A 20,459-nucleotide genomic window follows, 5' to 3' on the forward strand; every position below is an offset into this window, starting at 1 on the left:
ACGTATCGACCAACACTTGGCCAACCAAACAATCTCTTTGTTTCACCACGGTGTTTTGAAACAAGTTTTCGAGGTTGCCTTTTGTTTCCCTACTGGGCCGGCCCAATAGGGGTGCAAGTAGAGCAATTGCTCAGGGCCCAGCTTTGTTAGGGGCCCAATAACTATTGATTAGTCCAGTAGAGCTAAGAACTTTTATAAGAGAAAACAGAAATCGAGCCAAACGTTTTATAATTTCTTTTGATATACAAGGGCCTTTCACTTTGTAGACTATCTTTCTTTCTTAATATACCGATGTGGGATGAAAAGCAATTAACAAACAGATATAGCTGGTTGTATATTGTCTTTTTGTAACGTTAGAGAAATAAAATAGATGATGTGGATTTGATACAAGCATAGGTTGACCACCAAGAATGCTTCCAGTATGGTCCACAAATCCACAATGTTAGTGTGGTATGAAGATCGGGTAATTTACATTTTTTTTAAAGATCAAATTTACTAAAACAAAGACAAATTACAATATGAGGGACTTCAAAGAGTCCAAGATACAGACACGACATGCACTACATATGTACAAAGAATACAGAGGGAAAGTCACGGAAAATTGGCTAATTTGCATGCTTATATATATTATTCGTTAGGGCATAATAGTTTTTTCCACCTCGTTCTACGTACTCAACTTCTCGAGTTCGGCTCATGAAAGGGGCACAATATTATTTTTCGCTCGGGGCATCAAAATACGTAGGACCGGCCCTGTTTCCCTATAACATAAATACATATATAAATACAGATATACTATAATACATATACATATAGACACTGTTAATATATATACATATACGTACGAATATAAATACATATAATACATATACATACGGATACAAATATTTTACACAATAACTAGATATTTTACACATTACTCAAACGCATCAGACCAGCACATTATGCAACCTCTAGTAAAACACCTTTCACATGGCAAGTCGGTTGCGGCTTTATTGTTATCCTGAATCGATGGAAAACTCAGTTCAAACCACACCAGCACCATCATCATCATCACCATCACCATCATTATCATTATGAGCATCAAAAGAAGAAGATGCAAATTCGGAGCTTCCATTAGCAGAGTTAGACTCATGTCGAGAAGCAACGGAAAAATTAGCCAGCTGTCCACTTAATAATCGGTATATTACGTCCAGGTTTATGGATGCTTTGATCAACTTAAACTGGTGTTGTGGAGTATGCTTGTGATTAAACCGGCCTGGAATCTTTATGTTTGAGTTATGGCAGTCTCCGCAAAGATCGTAACCGCATTTTTCTATGCAATCTTTGCACTTATATCTTTCCCCGATTATCGGACACATCTGTGAATAATAATGTTCAGTATTTAAGTATAATTCTGGTAAAATTCCACAACACAAGAGTGTGAACTTTTTTCAAATTGTAACTGAATAACAAATGTTTATGTAGATAAAGATAATTATTTTATGACAGACTGCACACAACTTATATTTCACTAGTTAACTCAATGGTTAAATTCATGCCTTAAAAGACCATACTGGTTATTAGTTTATTTGTTAGGAATTAGGGACCCAAACAAGACCGGTGATTTAAACCAATCACCAAATCCACGAAAGATAAACGATAAAATAAAGCATAACGATAAATGTAAACGACACGAGATTTAACGTGGTTATATCTCAACTTCAAAACACGGAGAAGTGTTTACTCCACGGGCGCAAACCAGAGATTCTTCACTATAATTTTCGTGCACACCTGTTAGGGTTACAATAAGATGCTTAAATAGGCAAAACTCAACAAGGAAATAGCTTTGAGAACAAGAAAACACGTTTTTTGAAACTTCCTCGTCAGGCACTAGCCGCGCCGCGTCTCCACGGCAAAAACCAAAACAGTTTTTTTTTTCTTCAACTTGACCCATGTTCACATCTTTGTTTAACTCGCTTTGCACTCCAACAATCTCCCACTCGAAGAGACGTTAAACAACACCCAATCTTCATCAACCCAACAACTATGTTAATCAAACCCACAATAACTTCAGATTAGCCGATTACCAACTCCTTTGGATACCGCCGGATGAGACACCCGAATCATGCCGCACTTAACTCGTTATCCTACGAGCAAGTGAAGTCTTTCGACACCAAAAACACCGCTGAGCGATAATCCAATCTCTTAGTTACTAGCTTGGGCCATCTCGGTTTCTATCACCACCATCTTCTACGAAGATCATCTTCTAGACCAATTGAAGTATGCGATTCTTCAATTATAGGAATTTTCATGAGACTACACCGCCTCATCGATCACTCTAGACATGTCCAATCCCGAACACACATGTCAATGATTACCATCGTACAGAATTTCACCGTCTATCTATGATTTCCCTTCCCAGCAATCAGAAAATTCAACAGACGCCATCGTAGACTCTTCATCAAGGCTTCAGTGAGAACGCAGTCACAACCTCGAAATCTAATACCTTTTCAACTTTCGACTTTCTCGCTAGTACACTGACTTCCTCATAGTTATGAATTTCACAAACCCATCTTCTCATCCCAAGCACGCTCCCACTGTACGAGTAAGAAATAAAACCGCGGCTACTCTAGAAGAAACTTGGTTCGTACCACCAATCAGTCGCAAATTTCTTTGCCATCGGAGAGTAAAACAAGTACTCGAATCCCTAGTGTTACCCGGAATCATCACACTAATCTTGAGAACTTTGGAGAACAACGTCGCATAATTATCTCCACCACTCTACTAGTTGACTAACTCCCACTAGCTCGATAACTTCCGTCGATTACAAAACTCAACCGAGTTCCCGACACCCTCAACGATCCTAAAAAGCTCAAGTTTCATAATATCCCAATCATCTTGGAATATCCGACCATAAACTTGGTCACCCAGTTTCATACCCATGCAAGCAACAAACTTCCCCGATAACTCCCACTATCGACTTTCAACTCAATGCACCTCGTTCAATACAACGCCGCCTAGAGTAAACCACCCTACTGAGCTTCCGTAACAAACCAACATTTTTAAAAACACAGGTCGTATCGCTTGAAGTTTCACGAGACAAAAAGCGGTCTCGCACTCGCGTCATCAAACTCGAAAAGTTCAACCCTGAAACTGCTCAAATTCGAAAAATCATAACTGAAAATCCAACGGTCCGATCAGCCTCGAATTTTTACCACAACTAGATATATGTGTGTAGAATCACCAGCCCAAAAATCAAGTCGATTCAACGGTAGACGAACCCGCAATTAATTTTCTCGCACAGCTGCGCAAACAAACCCCAAAAGGGTTTTTCCTGGATTCTGCAAAATTCGAAAAAATATAACTTCAAATTGAACGGTCTGATTGCTACGAATTTTGGATATGTTTTAGTCCTACATATCTACCACCTACAGAAAAAGTTTCAAGACCATCCGACAGTTAACGAACCCTCTATGAAATTTCGACCACAGCTCTGCAATTAAACCCTAAACCGAGTTACTGCAACTTCGGAAAATTGTATCTCTCAATCCAACAGTCTGATCACTTTCAAATTTGGTACACGACCACATCTATGAGTCTTCAACCTACGGTTAATATATCATGGAGATTCAACGGTTAACGAAACCGCTACAAATTTTCTACCACAGCTGCGCCAGAATTCCGAATTTTTGAAAAAATCTCTTTCACAACAAAAAACTATCGATCCGACCACCGACTCCGTTATCACCGCGAATCACCACAATAATCTATCATAATCATAGACCAATTTTAATAGATTATCTCATGAGTACATAGACATACCTGTGAGTTCTTCGCGATCTCTTCAACTAAGCCCTTTGATCTCGATACATGTTGTACAAAAACTCGTCGTTCGTTCACCATGCTTTCAAATCGCCATCGCTCCCACTCGAAAGCATGAGCTCAGATACCACTTGTTAGGAATTATGGACCCAAACAAGACCGGTGATTTAAACCAATCACCAAATCCACGAACGATAAACGATAAAATAAAGCATAACAATAAATGTAAACGACACGTTAACGTGGTTATATCCCAACTCCAAAACACGGAGAATGGTTTACTCCACGGGCGCAAACCAGAGATTCTTCACTACAATTTTCGTGAATAAGATGCTTAAATAGGCAAAACTCAACAAAGAAATAGCTTTGGGAACAAGAAAACACGTTTTTGGAAACTTCCTCGTCAGGCACTAGCCGCGCCGCGCCTCCACGGCAAAAACCAAAACAGTTTTTTTTCCTTCAACTTGACCCATGTTCACATCTTTGTTTAACTCGCTTCGCACTCCAACATTATTAACTGAAGCTTTAATTGTAGTATATTTTACAATGCTCATTTTACATAAAAAGAAATAGAATTAGGACTTACCCTACACATATCGCAAGCAACACCTGCATGAAATTTTGGGCCATTAACAGCACACCACTGAAGAAAGTTCTCGTCAGTTGGAAACGAGAACTTGGTACCTTGATCCTTGCCTTCTGATCAACACAAAAAACAATATTAGCATCACTACTTCAAAGCTTTTTTTAAGGGGAAAAAAAAAAAGGCATATGGGAATCTATAAGAACCAAAATATCTAGATGAAAAAACATGTATCTAAATTTTAATGTTGCTATATAAATCATCAACCTCACCTTTGAAAGAATTAACAATTTGGATCTGCTCTTGGCTGCTTTTTCTAAGTGCATACTCTGAAGGAAATTGTTGTTCGAGGACGTAATCAATTTCCTTGCAGACTTTTGGAAATTCACTTCGATGCCGACATTCACAAACTTGACATTTAATCACCCCATCTTCTGGAACGGTAATGCAGGCCTCACAATATACTATGTAGTAATACAGGATCATTTATTTTTTTCAAAAAAGTGACATCTCATTTGTGAAAACATAAAATATCGAAATACCAAGATTGAAAAAGTAACGATACGGAGACGAGTTAGTCAGGACTTTGAAACTAGTCGGTCGAGTCGGGGCCGATTCGGGGACCAGTAGGACGTTGACTAATGTTGATTTTTCGTAATATATTTGTGATTTAATCAAGAGGGAAGTAGACTTTAGGAGGGAAGGAGGGAAGTAAATTTTTTTTTATTTTTTTCTTAAAATATTTTTTCACAAACATTAAGATCATGTGAAAATATGAACATTTAAAAAACACACTTTGTGATGAATGTTATTATTTTGAACAAAAAACGCTTGAAGAATAACATTTTACAAGATGAATGTTATTCCTGATGACGTCAGGTGTAACATTCATCCGATGAATGTAATTCTTTAGGCATTTTCTGGTCAAAATAATAATATTCATCACAAAATGTTTTTTAAATGTTCATATTTTCACACGATATTGACATGATATACATATATATATATATATAGTGGTAGGATCAAGGGGGAAGTAACCAATCGGTGGAGGCGCGGGGAAGCAAATTTTCTTTTTTTTCATTTTTTGAAAAAACTTTGTTCACGAACATTATAGATTGGATGAAAATATGAACATTTGATAAAGACACCTTTGTGATAAATGTTCTTATTTTGGCGGGAAAACGCTCGAAGAATTAATATATAACAATTATCGTGTTTTTCGAGCGTATGTTGAGGTTTTAGATATTAGGGTTTAGATATCAGGGTTTATAGGGTTTAGATATTAGTGTTTAGAAATTTAGGGTTTAGGGTTTAGATTTATGATTTAGATTGAGTTCTTAACACGAACGGTTTAGAGTTTAGGGTTTTGGGTTTAGGGAGTAAACCCAAATCACTAAACCGTAAACCCTAAACTCTAAATCGGGCTAAATTTTACTTCACAAAACATGAAGAAAAAAAAACGTTAACATTCTTCACGATCAATATTATCTTGAATGTTATTTTTGTCGATCGTTTTCCCGCTTAAATAATAACATTCGAAGTGTCTTTTTTAAATGTTCATATTTTCGTGTGATCTTGATGCCTAAAAAAAAAATTCCAAAAAAACGAAAAAAATAAAGTATTTTTACTTCCCCCGATTGGTTACTTCCCCATTGATCCTGCCCCTATATATATATATGGTAAAGATCCAGCGCTAAGTGGGTGTTGGTGGGATAAGGGGATAAGTGATTTTGTGTTTTTTATATCCTTAGTTCTACAACTCCGATTTAAAAAATAAAAAATTGCTGGTATCTATTTTCATTGTGTAGATTCAGAAAAAATATAATTTTTTTTTCAAACTGGATCGTTAAGATGCATCTGATGCATGTTAGCTGCTGTTTGATGCATGTTAACTGCTTTTATCAAATGTATGTTAACAAAAAAAAGCAGAAAAAAATGAATTTTGATTAATGAAAAACAGTGTTTAGGGTTTAGTAATTAGAGTTTAGAATTTAGGGTTTAGAAATTAGGGTTTAGAACGAGTTTTTAATACGAATGGTTTAGAGTTTAGGGTTTTGGGTTTACGGAGTAAACTCAAAACACTAAACCCTAACCCCTAAATCGAGCTAAATTCCAAAAAAAAAAAAAAAAAAAAAAAAACCTCAAAACACGTTAACATACATCACATGCATTTTAAGCTCCTATTGAAAAAAAAAAAAAAAAATATTAATCTACACAATGTCAGTTAATCACGGAATTTTTTATTTTTTTTTAAATCAGAGCTCTAATGTAAAATATATAAAAATCAAATTTTACCTATCCCCTTATTCCAAAAAAGTTTATCCCTTGATCTCTCCCCTATATATATATATATATATATATATATATAATCAAGAGGGAAGCACTTTTTTAGGGGGAAATGGAAGTAAAATTTAATTTTTTTATTTTTTCTTTTTTTCGATTTTTTTTTCCAACAATAAGAGCACACAAAAATATGAACATTTAAAAAAGACACTTTGTGTTGAATGTTATTATTTTGGCGGGAAAACGCTCGAAGAAAAAACTGATAACATGCATCATGCGTAATGTTATTCCTGAATGTTATTCTTCGAGCCCTTTTTTTCCATCATATGTGAAGTTTTTTTCAAGATTTAGCCCGATTTAGAGTTTAGGGTTTAGGTTTTAGGGCTTACGGTTTAGGGACTAAACCCAAAACCCTAAACCCTAAACCGTTCTTGTTAAAAATTCAATCTAAACCCTAATTTCTAAACCCTAAACCCTAATCTCTAAACCCAAAACCCTAATTTCTAAACCCTAATAGCTAACCCTAATTTTCACCCCTAATTTCTAAACCCTAATTTTTAAAACCTAAAAAACAAACTCAGAAACAAAACATTCATTGCAATGAATGTTATCATTTATTTCTTCGAGCGTATTCCTGTTAAAATAATAACATTCATCACGAAATGTATTTTTTAAATCTTCATATTTTCATGTAATCTTTATGCCTGGAAAAAAAGAACGAAAAAAAATTACTTCCCCCCAAAAAAGTGCTTCCCTCTTGATTAAAACACTATATATATATATATATATATATATATATATATATATATATATACATCCAGGTATAAAAATATCAAACATTTGACCGAACTTTGACCAAATTTGACTCTGGCCGACTTAGACTCAGACAGACTTTTACCTATTACCAACGAGCTTATAGCTCAGTGGTACCCGATGCCTTTGATCCCTGGGCCCACAGTGGGGGAAGCTTTGACCCAAGAAAGGCGCAAGTTCGATTCTCAGTCTGGGCGCCCCGCATGGAATTATTTCTCCCTCCGGGGGGAAATTTGTGAAGTGCTTTCGGGGGTCTAGCTAGCTGGGGTAAAGATCGCCTTGCCGCCACTGTGGGTACTGGGAGGAGGTACTTTTCCGGCACAGGTCTCTTTCGGGGTGGGATTGGTGGGTGCTACGGCACACAGGGTTAGCGTATCCCTGCCAACTTACACGTTTTGACTCAAGACTTTTACCTATTAGCGTCAGCCGACTAATTAAACGTTTTTGGGCGAAACGGGACGTGTTAATCTTGGGCAGTTGGCCGAAAAGGCCATCATTTACAACACTGCGAAATACAAAAGCCAATGAAGTAACAGTAAACATACCATGACCACAATTAAGAGCAACAGGATGAAACAGCAGTTGCTTGCAAGCTGCACATAACACATCAGCAACAGTTACCAGCTTACAATTTCCGGAAGAACTTGCACTATCAGACTTATTTTCTTCAGTCAAAGAGGGATTTACTGATAAATTATCTTCAAAAGTGTTATGAGAAGGCTGGTCCGCAACGCTTGAATTGTAGCGACCCGACCAAATCGTCATTGACGGCGCCGTCTACTTAGGTCCCGTTACGTGGTCATAAGTCTTTAAAACAATGTTTGACCAAAAGATATGTCGCATTTATTTCAAATGTAAAGGTTGTTCAAGTTTACTAGAATAGTTCCACCACAAGTTACGATACAAAGTTTTAAATACAAATGAAACTTATGCGACACAATTTAAAAGTATCCAAAAGACGCTCCATGTATGCATATATACTCGACATCCAAAGCAAGTATCAAAATAATGAGCGGAAGCATGTATCATGTATTGTTCAAGGACCTGAGAAAAACATAGAAATCTGTCAACGAAAACGTTGGTGAAATCATAGGTTTAATTAAGTAAGTACACGTGAACCACAAGATTTGCATCAATGAAATAATAGTAATACATTCCAAAAGTTTGTTTAACGAGCACCCAATTATCAATGCTTAACGTTTCCTTCCATTGAACCCCATCACTTAGTGCTAGAACATACACTGTTTCTCGAAAATATATTTCATTCGTAAACGGTAGCGAACCGTTTGAATGAGGGTTTGTCAAACCCATATGGATCCATACAACATAAGTTCTCGCTTACACCCGGCAAGTGTAACTAATGATAATCGAATTGAGGATTTTTGTTCTAAACTCGTATGTAGAATGTTTGTTTTCCTGTACTTGTGTTCACTTAGTAAAGAAATGTTTATGTTTTCTCATCCCAAATGTAAGTTCAAAAAGAGTAAAAGTGGGACTATGATCTCACCTTGAGTGCACGAGTAGTAAAGTACTTCGACAAGTAAACGTGTGCAAAGAACAATGCTAGTCTTGACCTAAACAATAGGTTGTATCAATAACGGTAAACACGATAGGTCAAAGATGTTCAATTAGTCCTATGGCTCGTTACGACTCAATAATGTAGCATGTGAATCAAGTTGTCATGTTTCATGCAAGATACAAGTATAAAAGCATGTTAGAACGATTGCACAACCATTTGGTTAAGTTTGATTAAAAGTCAAACTTGGTCAAAGTCAAAGTCAACGGGGTCGGGTTGGGTATCCGACAATTTTTCTAAGTTATATAATCATATATGAGCATGTTGGCCAAATTTCATGTTAATCGGAGGTCCGTAGCATAGTAAACATTTTTATGTCAAATGACCAAAGTAACAGCCAGTTTTAGGCAAACGGGACGGCGTCCTGAGAAGCTAGACGGCGTCCCGGTTTTAAGGTTGGGACGGCGTCCCGAGAAGCTAGACGGCGTCCCGGTTTTAAGGTTGGGACGGCGTCCCGAGAAGCTAGACGGCGTCCTGGTTGGTTTCCAGGCCCTGTTTGCTGCAACTCTAAGTGCACGAACCAACAATCAAACCAACCCAAATTACAAACCGCAAACAATTAGAACATGTATTTTATATCACCGGAAAGGTAATTTGACGAGGAAAACACCTAGACACATTTCATCAAGCAATTCAACACTTACACACCCCAAAACCGCATTTAAACGTCCATAATCAAGGTTCAAGTTCCAAATATGCATTTCATGATTCGGGCAACCAATTTACATGTATGATATGCCGTTTCGAAGGTAATCATACACACATTGCAACAAAATTCTTATCTACAATATTTCATAGCATTTGGTGCATCAAAAGTTCATCTAAAGCTTATCAAACCCTAATCCAAGTTCACAAAATCACTAATCATGTTCTTGGAGTTTCCTTAATCAACCTATACATCAAAACGAAGCTAATGATACTAGGAACACAATTAGAACATGAACTTTTAACATCTAACAACATATGATCATCCAAAATTCAAGAACAACACACCAAAATTCAAGTTCATGCTAGTTACACTAAAACAACGAGATCGAGCATACAAATTACATACACGACATCACAATGAGCCATAGACACTAACTAACACCATTTCAAGTCAAAAACACGAATTTAGAGAAATCTAGAGTTTTAGAAATGTTACCCAAACGAGATGAAGTTGGTACCAAAATGAAGAGGATGAAGAGAGGATCACAAATATGTAGTTTATTTTGTTGTAAGCCTCCTAGATCGAATTTAGATGATGATTGAATGAATTTGGTTTTGAGTGTGTGTTCTTGCTAGAGAGAAAGAGAGAGATGGAGATGAAAGTGAATGGGTGAAAGGGGTTTGACCCTTTGACCTAGTCAAGGGTTTGATCCCTTGTCAAGTTTAGTCCCTCAACTTTCGTTCGGGTGCGGGAATTACCTAAACGAGATAATTTAAAACGCGTATCAACGGGAGATGTTATAAACATATAACGAACTTTATATTAGTATAACGGAAAAGTAAATGGAAAAAGGCGGGATGTTACATTACCTACTCCTTAAAAGAAATTTCGTCCCGAAATTTAAGTAGGCGTAGTAGTCGTTGTTTCTTCCTCGAGATCTTGCGTTTCCGAATTCACGAATAGATGAGGATACTTCCTTTGCATTTGATCTTGTCTTTCCCAAGTAAACTCGGGTCCCCTTTTGGCGTTCCAACGGACTTTAACAATCGGGATTCGGCTTTGTTTCAATGTCTTGACGGAGGTGTCCACAATTTCAACCGGTTCCTCCACAAAATGAAGTTTGTCATCAATAGTAAGTTCCTCGAGAGGAATGACGATATCGGGTTCGGCAAGACACTTTTTCAAGTTAGATACATGGAAGGTAGGATGAACGGAGTTCAATTGAGGCGGAAGATCTAAACGATAAGCAACGGTTCCAATACGCTCCAAGATTTCGAAAGGACCAATATACCGCGGATTTAGCTTCCCGCGTTTCCCAAAACGGATTACACCTTTCCAAGGCGCGACTTTTAACATTACTCGGTCACCGACTTGAAATTCAAGGTCGTTGCGTCTTTTGTCGGTATAGCTCTTTTGACGACTTCGGGCCGTCCTAAGCCTATCTCGGATTTGAACGATTTTCTCGGTGGTTTCGTGAATGAGTTCGGGTCCAGTGATTTGTACGTCGCCCACTTCGGCCCAACAAAGAGGTGAACGACATTTTCGGCCATATAGTGCTTCAAAAGGTGCGACTTTAATACTCGCGTGATAACTATTGTTGTAAGAGAACTCGGCGAGAGGTAAGTGCTTGTCCCAAGCTTTTCCGAAATCAACCACGCAAGCTCGTAACATGTCCTCTAAGGTTTGAATTGTACGTTCGCTTTGTCCATCGGTTTGAGGATGATATGCGGTGCTCATGTCTAAACGCGTTCCCAACGCTTCTTGCAATGTACGCCAAAATCTAGAAACGAAACGGCCATCTCGGTCGGAGATAATCGATAAAGGTACACCGTGTCGGGCTACGATCTCCTTAATGTAAAGTTGTGCAAGTTTCTCCATTTTGTCCGTTTCTTTCATGGCAAGGAAGTGTGCGGATTTGGTGAGACGGTCAACAATAACCCAAATGGTATCATAACCGCCCGTCGTTTTTGGTAGTTTGGTGATAAAATCCATCGTTATTCTTTCCCACTTCCATTGCGGGATCTCGGGTTGTCGAAGTAGTCCGGACGGTCTTTGGTGTTCGGCTTTGACTTTGGAACATGTCAAACACTTGGAAACATAAGTAGCTACGTCCCTTTTGATGTTCGGCCACCAATATAGTTGTTTAAGGTCGTGGTACATCTTATTGGCACCGGGGTGGATCGAGTATCGTGACTTATGGGCTTCGTCTAAGATAAGGCTTCGTAGATCCCCATAACTAGGCACCCAAATTCTTCCGGCGAAATATCGGAGTCCGGTTTCTTTAACTTCGAATCGAGAGGTGAGGACGTTCAAGTGTTCGAGAGAGATGTTTTCATCCTTGAGAGCCTCATCTTGGGCTACCCGAATTTGGCTATTAAGGTTGGTGTGAATGGTGATGTTTAAAGCTCGGACACGGAGAGGCACCGCTCTTTCTTTTCGACTTAAGGCATCGGCTACTACATTTGCCTTCCCGGGATGGTAACGAAGCTCGCAATCGTAATCGTTTAAGGTTTCAATCCACCTTCGTTGTCTCATGTTTAGTTGCTTTTGATCGAAAATGTGTTGAAGGCTTTTGTGATCGGTGAAGATAGTACTCTTGGTTCCATAAAGATAGTGTCTCCACATTTTAAGTGCAAAGACAACGGCTCCGAGTTCGAGATCATGTGTCGTATAGTTTCGTTCATGAATTTTGAGTTGTCGAGAAGCATAAGCAATGACTTTCGTTCGTTGCATCAATACACACCCAAAACCATGTTTTGAGGCATCGCAATATACAACAAAGTCATCATTGCCTTCGGGAAGTGACAAGATAGGAGCGGTGGTTAGCTTCGTTTTCAAGATTTGGAATGCGGATTCATGTTCGGTCGCCCAAATGAATTTCTTTCCCTTGTGAGTCAATGCGGTTAGAGGACGTGCAACCAAAGAGAAATTTTCGATGAATCTACGATAGTACCCGGCGAGACCCAAAAATTGACGAATGTGAGTAGGAGTAGTAGGAGTCTCCCATTTGCTAATGGCTTCGATTTTCGTTGGATCGACTTTAATACCTTGGTCACTTACAACATGACCAAGAAATTGAACTTCCTTTAACCAAAATTCACACTTGGAGAATTTGGCATAGAGTTGTTCTTGTCTTAAAAGTTCAAGCACAAGTCGGAGATGTTGTTCGTGCTCTTCTTCATTTTTAGAATAGATCAATATGTCATCGATGAACACAATAACAAATTTATCGAGATACGGTTTGCACACGCGGTTCATAAGATCCATGAACACCGCCGGTGCGTTAGTGAGACCAAATGGCATGACAAGGAATTCATAACTACCGTAACGAGTCCGGAAAGCGGTTTTGGAGACATCTTCCCCCTTAACCCTTAATTGATGATAACCCGAGCGGAGATCGATTTTCGAATATACACAAGACCCTTGTAGTTGATCAAAGAGGTCATCGATGCGAGGAAGAGGATATCGGTTCTTAACCGTCAATTTATTTAGTTCACAATAATCAATGCACATTCGTAGGGATCCGTCTTTCTTTTTAACAAACAAAATCGGAGCGCCCCAAGGTGAATGGCTAGGTTGGATAAAACCTCGATCAAGTAGTTCTTGGATTTGACTTTGCAATTCTTGCATTTCAGATGGAGCGAGTCTATATGGTGCACGTGCTACGGGTGCGGCTCCCGGAATAAGATCGATTTGGAATTCAACCGGTCGATGAGGCGGAAGACCCGGCAATTCGTCGGGAAATACATCGGAATAGTCACTAACAATTGGCACATCATCGATGTGCTTCTCATCGGACTCGACTTTCTTAACGTGAGCAAGGATCGCAAAACAACCCTTACGGAGTAGTTTTCTAACTTTAATACACGAAACGAGGTTGAGTCCGGTGCAACTCTTATCGCCATAGACGATCAAAGGTTCACCATTCTCGATAGGAATTCGGATTGCGTTAAGATCACAAAGAATGTGAGATTTCGTTTTGACTAACCAATTCATACCGATTATTACATCAAAGCTTCCTAGTTCCATGGGTATCAAATCAATTTCAAATTCCTTACCCAAAATGTTTATCGTACACCCCCGGTAATATGTGTCGGCACTTAATAGTTTCCCGTTAGCCACTTCAATGGTATAAGTGGTATCTAATGGAAGAGGTGGAGTGCTAAAAGAATGAGTCAAAGTCTTGGATACAAAGCATTTATCGGCACCTGAATCGAATAAGCAAGAGACATAAGAATTGTTGAGAAGAAACGTACCCGTGACTAGTTCAGTGTCATCCCGGGCTTCCTCGGTGTTGATGTTAAAAGCTCGGCCGCGCGTATTGGGGTTATCTTTCTTCTTTGGGCATGCATTTCTATAATGACCCGTTTGGCCACATTCGTAACAAGTGCCCGTCTTTGGTGCATTGGGCCACTTTCGAGCGACGGGAGTGGCACTTTTACAATCGTTGGCCTTATGACCAACTCCTTGGCACCGGTGGCAAATTATCTTACTACATTCGCCAAAGTGATGTTTGTTGCATTTGTTGCAAAGAGGTAGGTTCCCGGCATAACCCTTCTTGCCGTCGGAAGTGAAAGATTTCTTGGCAAAGTTGTTGTTGCTTGATTGGGAGGGTTCCCACTTTCTTTTGTTGCCGCCCGATTTATCCTCGGCCTTAGGTGCCGGAACTACGATTTCGTCAACCGTTTCAATTAGTTGGCGAGCCATGTTCATAGCGGCTTGATGAGTAGTGGGTTTGGATGACATCACCCCTTGTTTGATGCTTTTTGGAAGACCGAGCATGTAGAGCTCAATCCTTTGAGATTCGGGGTTAACAAGATTAGGACACATCAAGGATAGTTCGGCGAAACGTTGATTATAAGCTTTAAGATCGTTTCCGACCGCTTTCAAAGCTCTTAGTTCTTCCTCAAGCTTTCGGGTTTCTTCGATCGGAAAATATTCAACAATCATCTTTTCCTTTAGATCGGCCCAAGAGAGGGCATGAGCTTCATCGGTACCCACCGATTGAACATAGGTGTTCCACCATGTTAGAGCAATTCCGGAGAAAGTGTGAGTGGAGTATTTGACCTTGTCTTGGTCCCGACAACCGCTTATGCTAAAGACGGCTTCCGTTTGCTCAAACCATCGGGTGAGCACGACCGGTCCCCCGGTTCCATCAAAAGTGTGAGGTTTGCACCCCATGAAAGCTTTATAGGAGCATCCCTCGTTTGAGTTTCCGGCTCCATTGTTGTTGTTGTTGTTGTTGTTGTTGTTGTGGTTGTTATTATTATTGTTGTTGGATGAGTGACCGGCCATGGCCGCATCTACGGCGGTAGCTATCATCCGTTCGAGAGCTTGTTCGGGAGTTTCATTGCGGCGTACACGACGAGGAGCCATTGTTCCTTCAAGACACAAGAATATCATTGATTAGTATTCTCAATAATACTAACCGTGATATAGAATAAAGATAAAGAGAAGTTTTTCCTCGACTCGCCTTAAATTCTTTATGCCATAATGTCGGAACGTTCATATGAGTCACCGTAATATAATCCCGGAAATTATATTACCCTGATTCATATGTGCATTCGACATTATTCTATAAAGTCAAGGTGGCGTGTCAATCAAATTAAACAACGTGAGATTAAGATGAACTAAGAGTAGATATGAGTAGAAGCGTTCGAGTATAAATGCACATTTTGTCAAGTAATTCCTATGTCAAGTCTATATGCCGGTTGTAGTCTAGACTCACCAATGTACCCTATGACTCGAGGTTGACACCAATGAACTCTAAATCCCTACAACCAACGCTCTGATACCATCTGTAGCGACCCGACCAAATCGTCATTGACGGCGCCGTCTACTTAGGTCCCGTTACGTGGTCATAAGTCTTTAAAACAACGTTTGACCAAAAGATATGTCGCATTTATTTCAAATGTAAAGGTTGTTCAAGTTTACTAGAATAGTTCCACCACAAGTTACGATACAAAGTTTTAAATACAAATGAAACTTATGCGACACAATTTAAAAGTATCCAAAAGACGCTCCATGTATGCATATATACTCGACATCCAAAGCAAGTATCAAAATAATGAGCGGAAGCATGTATCATGTATTGTTCAAGGACCTGAGAAAAACATAGAAATCTGTCAACGAAAACGTTGGTGAAATCATAGGTTTAATTAAGTAAGTACACGTGAACCACAAGATTTGCATCAATGAAATAATAGTAATACATTCCAAAAGTTTGTTTAACGAGCACCCAATTATCAATGCTTAACGTTTCCTTCCATTGAACCCCATCACTTAGTGCTAGAACATACACTGTTTCTCGAAAATATATTTCATTCGTAAACGGTAGCGAACCGTTTGAATGAGGGTTTGTCAAACCCATATGGATCCATACAACATAAGTTCTCGCTTACACCCGGCAAGTGTAACTAATGATAATCGAATTGAGGATTTTTGTTCTAAACTCGTATGTAGAATGTTTGTTTTCCTGTACTTGTGTTCACTTAGTAAAGAAATGTTTATGTTTTCTCATCCCAAATGTAAGTTCAAAAAGAGTAAAAGTGGGACTATGATCTCACCTTGAGTGCACGAGTAGTAAAGTACTTCGACAAGTAAACGTGTGCAAAGAACAATGCTAGTCTTGACCTAAACAATAGGTTGTATCAATAACGGTAAACACGATAGGTCAAAGATGTTCAATTAGTCCTATGGCTCGTTACGACTCAATAATGTAGCATGTGAATCAAGTTGTCATGTTTCATGCAAGATACAAGTATAAAAGCATGTTAGAACGATTGCACAACCATTTGGTTAAGTTTGATTAAAAGTCAAACTTGGTCAAAGTCAAAGTCAACGGGGTCGGGTTGGGTATCCGACAATTTTTCTAAGTTATATAATCATATATGAGCATGTTGGCCAAATTTCATGTTAATCGGAGGTCCGTAGCATAGTAAACATTTTTATGTCAAATGACCAAAGTAACAGCCAGTTTTAGGCAAACGGGACGGCGTCCTGAGAAGCTAGACGGCGTCCCGGTTTTAAGGTTGGGACGGCGTCCCGAGAAGCTAGACGGCGTCCCGGTTTTAAGGTTGGGACGGCGTCCCGAGAAGCTAGACGGCGTCCTGGTTGGTTTCCAGGCCCTGTTTGCTGCAACTCTAAGTGCACGAACCAACAATCAAACCAACCCAAATTACAAACCGCAAACAATTAGAACATGTATTTTATATCACCGGAAAGGTAATTTGACGAGGAAAACACCTAGACACATTTCATCAAGCAATTCAACACTTACACACCCCAAAACCGCATTTAAACGTCCATAATCAAGGTTCAAGTTCCAAATATGCATTTCATGATTCGGGCAACCAATTTACATGTATGATATGCCGTTTCGAAGGTAATCATACACACATTGCAACAAAATTCTTATCTACAATATTTCATAGCATTTGGTGCATCAAAAGTTCATCTAAAGCTTATCAAACCCTAATCCAAGTTCACAAAATCACTAATCATGTTCTTGGAGTTTCCTTAATCAACCTATACATCAAAACGAAGCTAATGATACTAGGAACACAATTAGAACATGAACTTTTAACATCTAACAACATATGATCATCCAAAATTCAAGAACAACACACCAAAATTCAAGTTCATGCTAGTTACACTAAAACAACGAGATCGAGCATACAAATTACATACACGACATCACAATGAGCCATAGACACTAACTAACACCATTTCAAGTCAAAAACACGAATTTAGAGAAATCTAGAGTTTTAGAAATGTTACCCAAACGAGATGAAGTTGGTACCAAAATGAAGAGGATGAAGAGAGGATCACAAATATGTAGTTTATTTTGTTGTAAGCCTCCTAGATCGAATTTAGATGATGATTGAATGAATTTGGTTTTGAGTGTGTGTTCTTGCTAGAGAGAAAGAGAGAGATGGAGATGAAAGTGAATGGGTGAAAGGGGTTTGACCCTTTGACCTAGTCAAGGGTTTGATCCCTTGTCAAGTTTAGTCCCTCAACTTTCGTTCGGGTGCGGGAATTACCTAAACGAGATAATTTAAAACGCGTATCAACGGGAGATGTTATAAACATATAACGAACTTTATATTAGTATAACGGAAAAGTAAATGGAAAAAGGCGGGATGTTACATGAATGTTCTAACTTTTGATCTAAATCCGGTGAATTGCCAAACGACACTTGTTCTTGATCCTCTATACAACGTAACCACGTAAATTTAGATACCAATTGTACAAACACTCTAACAATAAATGCATGTCGGTTACAAGAGTTTACCAAGTGCTTGTGTCTTCCTTTTAGCATATGAAATCGGATACATCTTTTTGAGTAAGACGTCTAACATACGACACATGGCTGGAAAATGATGATACGGGTGTTGACATAAAGGACAATGAGATTGACCTCTCGTATCCATGGATTGAAAGCAACACCAGAAACAGGTGACATGGCCACAAACTGTAAGAGAAATATCAGTAGAAATAAATATAGTACTAAAATAAGACAACTACAATATCCATTTATTTTTAAACCATGTCTTACCTAAAACAACTGGCTGGTATAACAGGTGTCTGCAACAGAAAAGAAACAACTTTAGTTCATAATGATCATCACCAACTTAAGAACAAACAAAAAAAACGTAAAACTTATCAATCATTTCAAATTCGGGTGCATATGTATCTATATTCTACATGTGCATTTGCAAATGATCTGTTCCTTGAGAGACAAGATAAATTAAGAACCATTCCGCATTCAACATTGTTCTTGACCTCTGAATAACATATGGTTCAGCATACCATTAAGCACCTAAATTATATAAAATACAATCCTCAAATAATATGCAGAACAATTAACAAACAAGTATATTGAATTTTTTACCCATGTAACACTTTAATAAAGTAATTTTACCGCATTTATATCGTTCATTAAAAATAATTATCAAATAACTTAATTTCATTCAGAATCAAGTTTATTCAGAGACTTTGAATCATTTAAATTATGAAAGATTTAGCGCTAAACCATTCAGTATTATCAAACGCAACTTAAGAAAAATGCGATATTAATATTTAAATCATAATTATAATATTTACAAAATTATAAAGTCGACCAATGCATATTTTATATATCAATTTAAACATTGATACAACTTTAAGGCATCAATATCAACAAATTTACAAGTTGTACGGTTATTCATCTAGAGTTGTAATCACTTGAATCCAATAATTTGCTTGAAATCTAACGGACCAATCAGAGTGTGACATGTGACGCGACAATCACATGTGATTAAAAAAAAAAATTAAAATTTTTTAAAAAAAATTTTGAAAAAATTTGAAAAAATTATTTTTTTTAAAATTTTTTTTTAAATTTTTTTTTTTAAAATTTAGCATGTCAAATCCAATCACATGTGATTATCAAACCCAATCACATGTGATTGTAAAACACAATCACATGTGATTGAAAAAAAAAAATTCAAATTTTAAAAAAAAAAAAAAAAATTTCAACAGGAAATAGACTTTAATTCGGTAATTTAATTAAGTTTGTTAGCGTTTCGTGATCATATCTTCAAAATTTCAGACTTTAATTCGGTGATTTGATCAAGTTTTGATCAAAAACTTGGTGTTTAAATGTTTTTAGCACAAATTTACTGAAATTCAAAATTTTACTAAATAATTTTTTTTTCAATCATATGTGATTAGATTTGACATGCAGAATCACATGTGATTGGGTTTTACAATCACATGTGATTGACATGGAGAATCACATGTGATTTACTGCATGTCAAAATTCAATCACATGTGATCGGAAAAAAATTCGAAAAAAAAAAAAAAAATTCGAAAAAAAAATTTTATATTTCAAAAAAAAAAATTTAATTTTTTATTTTTCAATCACATGTGATTATCGCGCCACGTGTCGTACTCTAGTTGGTCCCTTGGATCTCAACTTAAAAGTTGATTTCATTTGAATATTTCTCTATTCATCTAATTGCATAAATGCATCTTATCTGCAAATCTGTGAACTTTTTTTTTTAACATCACATATTTGAAAACACAATTGAACACACTAGATAAATTTTTTCCCATGGTGAGATTTTACAGTTCATACCGATATTTGAGTCCATATTAAAACTCTTCCATATGCATATATATGATTATTTTTAACTTTACACATTAACAGTAACACATTCGATTCAAAACCCTAACTTAATCAAGAAAATAAATGTTTAACTGTGCATAAATTGAATCAAAATAGAGGTATAGAAGACGTTACAAGCAAACGGCGCATGTAAAATGATCAGAAACTTGCTCCGATTGATCGATTTCTTCCATGGCTGATTTATTGATTTGCGATTTCAATTCTTATTTCTGAGTTTTATTCAAAGGAAACAAAAATTCAGAGCAGGTGATAAGTGATTGCTAATGTTAATCATACGATCCATCATTATCATTCCTAGTAGGAAGTCACTAAATATAACTTTTATTTCTTTATTTATCTATTTTCATGACTCACGTACTAATAACAGAGAAAATCTAGATCCATGTGATACATGTGATACCACCCTTGAATTTTATCCTTGTATTTTTCACACATCTCGTTGCGAGGTAGTGGTGGAGGGGCGATTTTACCGCCCATGCCATCGAATTGACCTAATTTTTGAGCGGAAACTCGCTTCCCGACACTTTGAAGCGAAAACCTTTTCACAACATGTTATTATAAGTTACACTAAAGGATTTCCATCACC

The 20,459-nt window shown here is 37.6% G+C and overlaps 1 protein-coding gene across 3 annotated transcripts; it reads right to left on the reverse strand.

The window, feature by feature from the left end:
* Positions 1 to 753: 753 nt before the first annotated feature.
* LOC139843231 (E3 ubiquitin-protein ligase PRT1-like) lies at positions 754 to 20,208 on the reverse strand. 3 transcript variants are annotated; one of them, XM_071833297.1, is made up of 8 exons: positions 19,988 to 20,208; positions 18,263 to 18,291; positions 17,999 to 18,178; positions 17,855 to 17,916; positions 8,026 to 8,215; positions 4,657 to 4,848; positions 4,388 to 4,500; positions 754 to 1,358 (listed from the first exon to the last, which is right to left on the reverse strand). In XM_071833297.1, the coding sequence occupies exons 1-8, from the start codon at positions 20,044 to 20,046 to the stop codon at positions 1,023 to 1,025; spliced, it is 1,161 nt and encodes a 386-aa protein (XP_071689398.1). In that variant the 5' UTR covers positions 20,047 to 20,208; the 3' UTR covers positions 754 to 1,022. The 3 variants fall into 3 exon arrangements, with proteins under 3 accessions (XP_071689398.1, XP_071689397.1, XP_071689396.1); XM_071833296.1 differs by lacking the exon at positions 19,988 to 20,208 and adding an exon at positions 18,412 to 18,507 and having other exon boundaries at positions 4,388 to 4,497; XM_071833295.1 differs by lacking the exon at positions 19,988 to 20,208 and adding an exon at positions 18,412 to 18,507.
* Between the last annotated feature and the right edge of the window lie 251 nt (positions 20,209 to 20,459).

Source organism: Rutidosis leptorrhynchoides, chromosome 4, assembly GCF_046630445.1.
Source record: "Rutidosis leptorrhynchoides isolate AG116_Rl617_1_P2 chromosome 4, CSIRO_AGI_Rlap_v1, whole genome shotgun sequence".
NCBI classification, from domain to species: Eukaryota; Viridiplantae; Streptophyta; class Magnoliopsida; order Asterales; family Asteraceae; genus Rutidosis; species Rutidosis leptorrhynchoides.

What these genes read in the sequence shown, in the direction of transcription:
- LOC139843231 (XM_071833295.1), bottom strand. Translation starts at nt 18,479, where the DNA reads ATGTTGAATGCGGAATGGTTCTTAATTTATCTTGTCTCTCAAGGAACA. An exon ending in ATCAAAAGTTAGAACATTCA is followed by an intron (nt 8,216 to 17,854) that starts TGTAACATCCCG and finishes CGCTACAATTCA; the next exon opens with AGCGTTGCGGACCAGCCTTC. An exon ending in AATTGTTAATTCTTTCAAAG is followed by an intron (nt 4,501 to 4,656) that starts GTGAGGTTGATG and finishes TGTGTTGATCAG; the next exon opens with AAGGCAAGGATCAAGGTACC.